The sequence below is a fragment of the Acanthisitta chloris genome, unplaced genomic scaffold (genome assembly GCF_000695815.1).
Source record: "Acanthisitta chloris isolate BGI_N310 unplaced genomic scaffold, ASM69581v1 scaffold3127, whole genome shotgun sequence".
Classification (NCBI taxonomy): domain Eukaryota; kingdom Metazoa; phylum Chordata; class Aves; order Passeriformes; family Acanthisittidae; genus Acanthisitta; species Acanthisitta chloris.
In genome coordinates, this window is record NW_008681901.1 from 115,855 (window position 1) to 128,259 (window position 12,405).

The following is a 12,405-nucleotide window of genomic DNA, read 5'->3' on the forward strand; positions in this document are numbered from 1 at the left end:
ACCATGAATATTTAAAGTGTCATAATTACGTATAACATTGTTAAACTAGAGATGATACACAGTATATAAAAAGAAAGAACAAAAGTGCAATGACGCCCTGCTTTATTAGATTTTTTTTTACCTGAGGTGTTTCATTACTTTATTAACAGCACATATGTCATTATGCATTGTTTATACCCATTTCAGCCTTTAGAGTTGTTTGCTTCACAAACTCAAGTGTTCTTTTTCAATTACACCACTCAATAATTCACTGCTATCCCAAACCTGTGGTCCACATAGCAGAAGTGTGCTCCTGTTAATCACCTCATTTTTCCCTTTTTTTGAGCTACTGAAAGAGACCTACAGAACAGCCTGAAACTGCTTGCCACAACATTGATGCAGGATACTACCTCAGTGGCAGCAACCCGCACGAATGTGCTCTCACCAGGTTAGCCTTGGCTTATCCCCTGAGATTAACCATAGTCAAGACAGAAAGGGAGAATTCCCTAAAGCCACTCCAAGTGATTCTGTCCCATCTCCCACTTTCTGTCCCTAACAGCTTATCTCACTCAGCAGAAAAGTTAGCCCATAGAATATCACCTCACTGCCAGAAATCACTTCAGGGAAACTGAATAGAGAAGCCACACAGATGAGGACTACACTGAAGAATGGATGCCATTCCAGTTGTTTGCATTATTCACAGGGAAATCAGCATTCCCTTCACATTCACTTCTACTCCACAATTTTAAGCATTGCCACTAACCCTGGTCCTCCCCCTCCACCCATGAGGATGTGGTGGTACATTTTATCCACATACAAGCTACAGTCTGCAGGCTGTGCACACATAAGTATGTGTAGATAAATATGTGTATATATATGCATGCACTTACCTGGTTCAGCACTCTCCAGATGTCACCAAGGCCACTGTGAAGAGCAGGCCTCAAGAGAAGGACATTTCTGCTCGTCCCCCTGTGCCCATGACGGGCAAGTTTTTGTCACAGCTTCCTGGGAAAGCAACAGCCACTCAGGCTCCATGCCAAGTGGTGAATAGGTAAAGCAGGAGAGCAGAAGAGAGTCGACACAGCAGATCTGCACTGAGGCACCACACAGCTGCAAACACTTAGCAGCAGTTTGGCTGACACAGCTGTGCTCCATCTCCCTGATCCCCAGCTCAGCTGCACACTGCATCATACCTAGTGCTCACCAGAACCTCACAGCATCTTGAAACCAATGCTGACAGGAGACAAAGATGTTTCAAGCCCAGAGGAGCCACACCTGACAGACAAAGTTCTGTGCTATGTGTGCTGGCAGAAGGGAGGGGGGTTCACTCTGTATATTTTTACCAAAACAACCTTAAGCCAGGTCTGCTCACTTTACCAGCCAAGGAAGTAGTCTCAGAGGTTCTGTAATTTCTGAAGGCCAGCAGGTCTCCAAGGAGGACCAGCCAGGGGAAGAAGTGTTCACACACAAGCTGTTTTCAGGAAGACACAAGCTTAACAGGTGCTCTTCTGTGGTGTCAAGTGAAAGACACCTCAAGAAGTAGCTGAGGCAGCAATTAACTTCCTAACTCAAATTGCCTTTCAGAGACCTCTTCTCTCCATCTTTCTCCACTTCTACACAGACCCTCAAGAGCTGCTTCAATAGCTAAACATAGGTTTTTGTTTATGCCCCCACAATTCAACAATGGCTTTGTCACAGTACTGAGCTCCCACCTTAATCATCCAGCTTCTCTCTGCAACACAGTTCCACCTTGAAAGAGCTTTCCATCTCACAAGTGAGACCTTCATTAGTCTAAAATATAAAACAAGTACTACTTTTGAGTCTTCCACTTACACCACCTGTCTGACTACACTGAATGTTATGTCTGAACACAGCCAGTGACAGAAGAAATTTAAACAAACGTGGGATATCCAACAGCCTTGTACAGCAATTGGGAACAGAAAGACTACTCTGAATTTAACCTGTGAAAAAAACAGATTTGAAAAACAGTCATTATCACTGTCTCCCTCGGGAATGTGAAAGCCTTTGATGCAGCTCTCCACGAGCCTAAGAAACTGGAGCGTTTAGCTTGTTCTTAGATGTGTGGCTTCCCAACAGTTTATCTGTAAAATTATATATCCCTCATTTCAAAGCAACTTTGCTGTCTGAAATGGGGCAAGGTAGTTTTGAATTACATAACTGGTCTGTTAGAAAGGTCTAATTTTTTTATTGTTATTAATCATTCCTTTCACAGGTTAGAAAACAAAAATGTCATTTCACTAACATGTCATCATAGTTTATACAGAACTGGTTAATGCATGGTGTCACCTTCTCATCCAAATCCACAGCTGCCTTCATAACACAGTTTAAGAATTACAGTGCACACTGAACTAAATTCTTTCACAATGTAAGGCACAACTACATGATCACAAGTAGTAAACACAAACACTGAAAACAGAACTTAAGAGAATCAAACTTCAATTAAAAAGAAGCAAAACCAAAACACACTCATGCCAAAAATTTATGTACAGCTACCAAGATGGTATGATCCAGTTTAAAAGAAGTACAGTACTTTGTAAGTAAAACTGCAACATAAGTCTATTATAATACATTACCTCTAAATAATAGGTAAAAACCTAAGATTTTTTCCATATATATTTTATACAATTATACAGAAATTAAGCTGTATGAACAATATTCACATCTGCAATAATAAACTGATCATTAAAATTCAAAAGAGAGGCAAATGAGACCATGTATTTTGTGGCATACATCCATTACAGAACACCATTCATCAGGCTCACATCTTGAGTAGTGAAGAAATAAAGAAGACAACCAAATTAATAGTGCATTGGTGACTGAGGCTATCTATAGTCGAATGACAAAGCTGCATATAAAATTTTTTTTCACCCAGCAGAAGATAATTACGAAAGCTTGTGGTTATGATTTATATCCTGTCCAGCAGCTAGTTTGCAAGGTTGGAACTACAGAAATTGAAAGAATATAACAGAACTTACAATAACTTGAAACTGTAGGATCCTTTCAAACACACACACACACACACACACACACACACACACACACAAAAGACTGAATTTTTCTTTCCTTTTTGGTGATAAAGTTTTGCAATTTTGGCATTCATTATAACTTTTACATAATGCGACAGTGAGAGAACCTTATTAAACTTACCAAATATCTGAATGTCATACTGAGAGGTAGCTTAAAAGAAATCTTATGTAATGGCATCCAATGAGGGGGTTTATTTTTTTTGTGATTTTTTTTCTCTTTTCTTACAAAAGTGACAAATCCTATACAAGCAGCATTTTGGACATATTACTATAAAAAGTTCTGTTATTTTCCAACCCAGCAAGACATTCTTTCAAACATCCCTAGGAATCAAGCTTCAGCATGATACAATGGAGGACTTTCCCATAAAGCCAACAGTAGTAGCCTGGACCTGCCAGCACCAGTCTGTTGACATATAACAATGAACACACTTTCCCAACTCTCTTTATCCAAAAAAAGTCAGGAAGTACAGATGAATTTGGTTTTAGTATTTAGTTTAGGTCATCGGGGGAGGGAAAATTGGAAAACACACCTACCAGGCTTCTGCTTTCATAGTAACATTGATGCAAAAAGGTTATCAGGGCTTCAGTAATCTTCAAATGAGCAGATACTTCTCTATCTGCTGCACAGTGAGTACATAATATGTGGAGAGCTACAGACAATAGGCAGAGTTAATACATTATCTACTGCCTACACTCTTCATTGTTGTGAATGTAAGCAGTATCTAATGGTCTCTCTAAAGATGCAAACCTCTTTATTCAGTGTCCCTTAAAAAAGAAACAGAAAAGATACCTGCAGAACCGAGTTTCTGTGGTGGGACATTACTATCCAATTATAGCTGTTTTTGAAGAGTACATCATTTAGTGGTTTTGGAGAGGCTGTGGTTGGACAATAATTTTAAACTTATCCTAGAAGGGATGCTGAGGTCAAGACTTCAAAACCTACATACTGGATAACTGGCAAGATCCTTGAAAATACATTAAATTCTTCTAGTCTCATTTTATGATCTTAAAATGAAGTTCTACAATAACAATGTGTGTGTGACAACATGGATTTTGTTGTTATATATGCTCTGAGATGATGATTGCATTTTTGGTAAAAGGAATTGTGAGTGCAATTCTCCTTACATAGCAAGGGGCCAATTGTAATACAGTAAAAAATTCAGCCGCAGATAAACCTTCTGTCTATTGACTACAGCTAACACATGCAATGCAAATTATGCCATTCCACTTACTGCAGGTTCTATTAGTTAGACAGCAAAAAGTGCATAGTGCAAATGACAGTGTTATTTCCTAGTCCTCCAAGAATATGAGAGCAGGAGGGGTGGTACCTGGAGAAGGAATTAATCCATTTCAACATACCCAAACCACGGTATCATTCTCCTTGGCATAGTTCATATTCTGTTTGAACTTCAGCTCCAGCAGTTTTCTGTCCACCACTGAGTACTGGTCATAAATTTCTTTAAGTTGGCAATAAGCATTTGTTCCCACTTTGTGTTTAACTGACACTTAACAATCCAGGAAAGTACTTGAGTCTTCCAGGTCCCTTCTTTAGGAATGTCACTTCTCTTAACACCTAACACAAGAGGCTCAATTGTTCTTGCTCATGTAATACAAACACAGCAAGGTTACTTCATGCTTCTGCTCCCAAACCCCTTCTTGCTTCACTAAGAAAGCTTTTCCAGTGAGGATTCACAAATAATCCTAATGGTCCCAAAGCCAACAAAAGTAGTTACTCATTTTTCTTGTGTACCTAGCACTCCACACTCCATGGCAACTTGGTTACTTGACACCTTCCAAAAACAGAGGAAAAAGCCCACACTGTACCCTACAGCCTTGGACTCTCATGCCAGAGATTGAAGCCAGCTGAAAAATGAGATCCCTCTAAACCTCTTGCCTCTGCTGGAAGCTGCAGCAGAAAATTCCTTTTGTCTCTTCATCTGCAGACAGCAATTTTTCCTACTGTGACTCATTAATTTTATCCTCTTCATTCAACCTTTGCAGAAGGGGGAAGATTACTGTAGGGAATACATGGGGAGAAGAAATAAATAACAGTGAAGCACATCCAGCTAAGATCAAAAGCCTGTGACAGACCTCTGCAACGCTACCTGCCTCCAGAGGGGTTGCAGGACAGAAGTGCGATGTATTGCTGACGTGAGGCTGGAGTGGAAGAATAGGATTTGACATTTTGGAGGCAACAATGCAAGGGACTGTGGGTGTTTGGGAAGAGAGGTGATGTCTCCAAGAAGTTAAAGAACCTCTCCCCAGCCTCAACAAGACCATCCTTTATACTTTTCCAATAGCCTCCGTAGCTTGTCTCTGCCCACGTAGCAGCTGGTCTCTGATAGTCTGCTCTCCCAGCAATTCTGATTGTGGATGGAGTGTCCTGCAGAGGGTACAGTTTCAAGAACAAGGCCCACACTTCACTCTCCCATTCTTGATGCCATGGTAATGACTAGTAATCAAAGGCAGCCTGAGGATCCCACACACCTACCGGTTTGAGTGCCGGTTTTACAACTATATTCACCTCTTCCTTTATAATGGCTACTCCACAGTGAACCAGAGCAATCTGCCTCTTGCTAGAGGCTATGAAAACACATCACCATGCATGCTCCAATTCCAAGACTCTAGTCTCTTCTGTCATTTTATTAGCTTTTTCCCTCTGATCCTGTGTCTGCTGTCTGAAAAAATCAGTGCATTAAACTATTTTGTCTGCAATGCTTTAAATTAACATGGTAAAAGTTACCAGGCTTTTTACTAGGTTTTCCTATTACATAGATTTTAAAGCAGTGCCACAAAAAGCCCACATCCCTACAGTAACATGCCCATCAAAACAGTCAGACTGTACAAGTAGATTTATAAACACAAATCTTTTCACCTTCCAGTTTCCCCTATTATGTATCTCATAGGGCATTTTACTGAGTTTAAGCATAACTTCCAACCTGGCAGTGAAGCTGAGCATTATATTATACCACCAACTTAGCAACAAATACAGACCAGCACTAAGAATCATAAGCACAAAAGAAGGAGCATAAGATTCAGCAAAGAGTCATAGATTTACTCCAGTGAAAAGCTGTAGAAATCCTGACCTCTTGCTGCAGACTCGAAGCTCAAGCATGAAAGTTTCCACCCCACCATTGTTTCTCCAGATTTTAATAATCCCTCTTCCTACAAATGTGTATTTGAAAAGTATTTCCATCCCTTCAAAAGGCTGGTCATATGAAGCAGTCAACAAAAAGCAATGTTTGGAAATCGAGCCGGTTTTATCTCTGACGCTGAAGGGCTCCGGACCAAGATGTGATCTGCAGTCAACCAACTGCACTGCTTCAGCAGCTTGCTGAGTGAGCTGACTTTGTTTGTCTTTACACAAAGACATCCCAAAAGGCTGTATTAATAACCCTACTAGAGCTTCTACCACTGCAGAAGTCTCTCATGAGCTTTCTCATTCAAAGCTAAATGTCTAAACACAAATTAGTCTTTTAACCATTTTCCTAGTTCCTCCTGAAAGATTTTCATCTTCCTCTGTCTGATTTGTTTTGAACTTGTGCAGCTGTGGGAAGCTTCTCCCTTCCCTCTCAAAATCCCTCCTGCTCCTTGTGGTTGTCCTTCACCTTGAGAACAGCACAAGGCTCTGTGTGTTACACAGCAGGGCAGAACACATCTAGGCTGGAGCACAACTGTCACATCTTTACTTTTCCCACATTTCTGAAGTCTTCTGTCAGACAAACAAAGACTCTAAAGCAAGCTTTTCTGTTTCTTTCAATAAATATATAAATAGACAAAAAAATTTCCCAGAGGCAGAGATTCTGTTCATATTTTCTATTCAAAAGATTCTTATGCCAAACATTTACACTGATGAGAAGAAACAGCAAGTCCAGAGGCTCTGTTCGTGTGGAATCATTGCAGCAATTGTTTCCTTTGAGCAAACAACTCTCAAGTACAAACCAGAAAAGCAGGTCAGGATTTTGCATAAAGCATAGTTGTATCCCAAACTGTTTTACAGCAAGGAGAATCAGTTATATCATAATAAGAAAAGGAAAATTTAATTTTAAGAAAACTCCTTGAGGCTGTAAATGTAGAACTAGATAGGTAAGCTAAGAAGGGATATGAAACACAGAGATCACTACTTCTGGAGTAGAGGGATTATGAAATTTCTTCACTTGACAGTTAATCAAGACACGACATTTTTCATAAAAGAGACTCTTCTTCATTCACATAAAGAGTTGTCAATAGATAAAAGCAAATACAACTTCCTAATGATGGCTCAGCTTCCATTTTTGTGACAGAATTTGATTCCTTACCTCAGGCAAGAAGTAGAGGAATTCAGGACACAATCCTGTTCTCTGAATAGCTGGCAAAATTTGGTAAGACACTGAAGCACTTGGAGTGTGGGGAATTTATTAGGTTATTTTAGACTGAGAGTCCCTAAATATTGGAAGGCATAACCCCTGCTCAGAAGAAATAACTTTAATGGTTTTGAAATACCAGCTACAAAGGGAAGAAAAGTTAAAGACGGGCAGGCAAAACCAAAGAAGTGCAAACAAAATCACAATTAAAAAGAAGTTTGAAGCCTACGTGAAGTGTACAAGAAACCTCTGCTGCAAGTACAGAAAATATGAATAAACATCTAAAGACACATGTTGGCCTCTTAGAGCTGTTTGGCTTGTAACTAAGCCAGTAGCAGGAGATTCACACCACCATTCTAAGCAGACTAAATCACATACCTAACATAGTATTTCAGAGCCCCTAGTAATAGGGGTTACATGGAATAATGAAAAGTGAGGTTTGTTAGGTGTAGCAGGAGTTCAACTTCTTCCACCAAAAGCTGAGGGAAGGGACAGAAGAAAAGGTCAGATAAACTACAGGAGTCTCAAAAAAGACTTCTTAGTGGGGTACCTGGCTTGGAAGGTCTGTATGTCCCTGAGAACCACAGAGACCTCTCAGTGATTCCAGGGTATGGGACCGTTGCGGAGATGTGCTCTAGGCTACTATCAGTATTATGTGTTTGCTTTTTAAAACCCACATATAAGGGTTTCTGGAATATTAAAATCCATCGACTGAATATATAAATGTGAAATCAATCAATATGGGATGAAATATTGTAATGTATCACATAATAGGGCTACAATGACAGTTAAACTTTGTCTCATCATTTGTTCACACAGACTCTCTCAGAGAGACAGACACAGTCACACACCAACGATGCAATACAGTATGTGTAAAGATGCTCCAGTACCCAAGTGCTGTAGTTGGATAAGGATGTGGGTGCTGATACAACAAGTGGGCAAATAAAATTGAGTTCCAGCTGAGTCCAGCCATTACCCTCACTGTGGAGTTCAAACTTTAGAGAGCCCAAGAACCAGAGAGATAGAAAGAAAACAAAATCACAAGAGGTTTTAAAGAACATCAGATATGCAATCAAATGCAACAATTAGTTATGCTCTTACAGCAACATTTGATACATAAAATCCTCACAAGTTTTTGTATCTTCCTTTTTCTTTGAAGGAAACAAGAATAAACTGCAATATCACATAAATGCTTTTTCTCTTGAACAAAAAAATAAAAGATAAAAAAATACATTGTTACTCCTCTGTTTAAACTTTATTTACAAATAACTGGGCATTTCTAATCTAGACATAAAAGCTCTTTCCATGATAAATGGCAATAAGCTATGGATGATCTGAGCCCATGTCTCACAAAAAAATACAATTGTTTTGCTTCGTATCAATAAACATTTTAAAATATACTAAATTTTGCCAAGTGTTACAATCATTGTCCAAACTGAATAGTAGTCTGAGTGCTGAATGAAGTGCATCAACAGAAATAGTAAATTTTAGTGTAACATTTCTTTCTCACTCACGATAGCCAGTTATCCTTGTAAGTCATTAAAGCAAGTATCACAGACTCGGACAGGCTTCTTAGAAGAAGGAGTTAAGGCATTCTTTGCTGAGCACTCGGCACAAAAGATATTTCCACACTGTCTACAGTGATGCTGTGAAAGAGAAGAAACACGTGCTGAACATCAATGACAGGGCATCAATCACTAATAGAGATCACTGTAATGTCAAGTCAACTCTCATGTTTCAAAAGTTAGTTTGGCTTTTTAAATAGTAGCTATGTAGCAGACAGAAAGGCATAGGAGTATATACTTTCTAAAGTATATAGCAGTAAAATATTCAGAAGCACTTCACTGAGTCAGGAGAATATAACAACTTCAGAAATGATCAGGTTGAACTTCACCCTCCCCTTGAATTTATCCCCTTGAACTTGTTCTGGCCACATAAAATATGTTCTTCTTACGTGTAACTACCTGCTTTCACATTGAGAAGTATCCTTGAATCAAAGGATCCAGCAGCCTTTGTTCAAAGACTACCCAAAGAACATCACTGAAATAATACAGGGCAGGGGGAGTCACATAAGAACGAGACAGGAAGCTCTTCAAAATAAACCTCACAAATATCCCTCATCTACTTCATTGCCAAGTCACTTGTTGGAAGGATGGTAATCTCTGGATGAAGGGCAGACCCTGCCAATTGAGGGATGCTAACATCTTAGCTGATCACAGCTGTTCTTACAAAGAATGTCTGTCTACAGACCTAAAACACAGCTAGTTGTTCCTTCTGTTCCTGAGACAGGCAAGGTATTCTTTAATTCCTTACACATGTCTAGTTAGTTTAGAAATACATAGTCACAAAGCACCAGATCACGGTGATGCCTCGTATTTTCACACATACCTAATTTCAACCATTCCTTTTATACCTGTAAATCTAGTTCAAACTGGTTATAAGTATGTTTTCTGTAAATACTCTTGCAACAGTGTAATTTTGCTTACTCACTTAGGGAATTGAAGTATTTTTAAACAGTTTATAAACTAATGCCGTTAAAATGGAAAAAGAATCATGAATAAAGTAAGCTCCACGGTCTTTATTTTTATTATGTAAGGCACTGCAAACAATAACTGTATTCTGAGATGTCTTGAGCATCACGGCACTATTCAGGTCATTTTCCCAAGTTTGTATCCCATCCAAGAGTTTGAAAACCATAGAAACAGAAAATCCCCACAGACACACAGTAAAACACACCTACCCTTCTCACTGTCACTGAAAAGCTTTTTCCGCAGGCCATACAATTCTGTACCTCATTATCTTCTGCCCACTTTCTGCTAAGAGCTTGGGTGTGTTTGATCTATGTAGAAGATGCAAAAAAAAAGCAGGTTTGTTGTTTTTCTAAATGCATGTCTAATTCTGACTAATACACTCTATTTCCACTGCGCACAATACTCAGTGCAGGATAAAAGCACAGATTCTGCCATGATAGTCAGAGCTTATATTTGTTCAGAGAGAAAACCTTCCAAGTTTCAAAATTATAAGCAGATTTAAGAACCCACAGACTGCAGTATGGCTCTCATACAACACAAACATAACATCTTAATTCATTCTAGAAGGGCAACCCACCACCAGTCTGACACAAATTTGAAATTCTCCTAAGTTCCCGAACAGAGAATCAACAGGTTTAATTGTTTCAAATCAAATTATACCTGTAATGACTGGTTTTCTCGGCCAAGTTCCTGCATTGCAGCAGTTGTGTTGTCCAGCTTTTTCTTCATTTCTACAAGTTTGGCTTGAAGCTTTTCAATTTCTCCCTCACTTTTTATACACCTGAGTAAAAAATAATAAATAGTCATCTCAAAGCATATAAGGCAATGCACACTCCTTCCTTTGGACAGGTTGTCATGTCTGAGAAGTTACTCTCATAAAATCCAGCCAAAAATATCCTTGCTGTGAAAAGTTCTTGGATCACTTGACCAGAAAAATGTTCTGTTGTAACAAACAGTTTAAGCTTATCTGGCATTGCTCCTAAGTATCTGTGGCTTATTAATACCTAGAGTTACCCCCCAAACTAGGAACAGTACTAAATGCAGTTCATCAACAGCAAGCCCCAATAACTACCCCTGTGAAACAGGACACTCTTTACAAACTAGCTGCTGCAGATCAGGTCAGACAATAGAACAGAAAAGAAACCTTTTGCTTTTAGCAAGGCCACCTCCCATCAGCTGAAATTCAGTTAATGCTGAAAGCCAAATTTCAAAGGGTGTTTTTCTGCCAAGCCTTACATGGCTACTGGATGAGTTCAGCACAGCACAACAAGGAATTGCCCATGAAAGAGGATCTCACTTGAATTGGTCCCATCCTCTCCCAAGGTCTACGGCTCAAAAACAAAATCAGCTTGACAGTACTGATAAAGGTTTTCCACTCTGTCTTCACCAAACATGTCAGGAAATAAGGACAGTTTCTCACAGGTGTTTCCTGTACCCTGGTAATTGCTGCGTTCAGGTAACTCCCACTGCCTTGCATGTCTCCTGCTGCCTGAAGGAAAAGCACTCTGCTTATCTAAGATTTAAAGATACTGTAGAGACAATAGCAGAACTGCAGAAAATAAGACTGTAGGTTTTTAGGAGGGAGAAAATGTCTCCTCTGTGAACCTCAGTCTATCTAATCCAATTACACGTTCAGTCTCCTTAACATTGAGCAGTGGGCACACCTAGAAGTTCCTATGCAAATTCTATGCTACTGGAGGCATTAAGGAGTCTCTTCCAGGCTTCTGGAGGACTAGTGCATCTATAAGTGAATCAAGGCATGGGAGCCTCAAAATGATGGAGAAGGACAGTTAACTCAGGTAAGAGAAGTTCTCTCTGCCAGGCCTCACAAGGTTCACACAACAGATGTGATGAGAATCCACAAGCTACACACCTGAAAGCTCAGAGGAGCCCAATGGATTTAGAAGGCTCTTATGGGTGGGCATAAATCTTTGAGCACAAGCACAGAGCTGTGGCTTTGGTGATAAGCAAGATCCTGATAAGCCTGCCTTATTCTCTACAGAGTGATCACCCTGTCAAAGCCCACAAAGAGCACATTTTGTCCCCAAGACCCCTTGCTGTGCTTCGGCAAGGACAACCGAAGCTTGCACTCTGGCAAGTGCACCCACAGCCCAGGCACTATGAAGAAACATAGATTTAAATAAAGCATACATAGAGAGAATCCTGAATCAACTGAAACAAGTTTTCACTGTGAGGCAATCCATTTCTCAAATCAGAGCTCACCTCTCCAACAAAGCTCTTCTCTCATCCTGATTATTCTGCACTGTTGCTTCCAAGACAGCAATGTCCCCACGTAAATCATCCGTCTGTTTCTCCAGCTCACTCACTCGCCTCTGACTGCTTTGCCACTCTTTCTTCATGGTGGCCAAGTTTTCATTCAGGGCTGTCACCTGCATGGTGAGCTTGGTCTCCTTTTCCTCATATTTCCTTTTTTCTTCTTCTCTATCTTTTTTCTCTGTGTGCTACGAAAACAACAGAAAACTGAAAAACAACCTTCCAAGAATT

At 39.8% G+C, this 12,405-nt stretch overlaps 1 protein-coding gene across 1 annotated transcript in view; it reads right to left on the reverse strand.

The window, feature by feature from the left end:
• Positions 1-8,605: 8,605 nt before the first annotated feature.
• The window catches only part of EEA1 (early endosome antigen 1), a gene marked incomplete at its 5' end in the record, with an annotated part of 60,059 nt that continues 56,259 nt past the window's right edge, over positions 8,606-12,405 (reverse strand). The window contains 4 exons of the mRNA XM_009078264.1: positions 8,606-9,015; positions 10,110-10,208; positions 10,561-10,681; positions 12,124-12,362. Of these exons, the coding sequence (XP_009076512.1) occupies positions 8,893-9,015; positions 10,110-10,208; positions 10,561-10,681; positions 12,124-12,362 (582 nt within the window). The remainder of the gene's footprint in view (positions 9,016-10,109; positions 10,209-10,560; positions 10,682-12,123; positions 12,363-12,405) is intronic.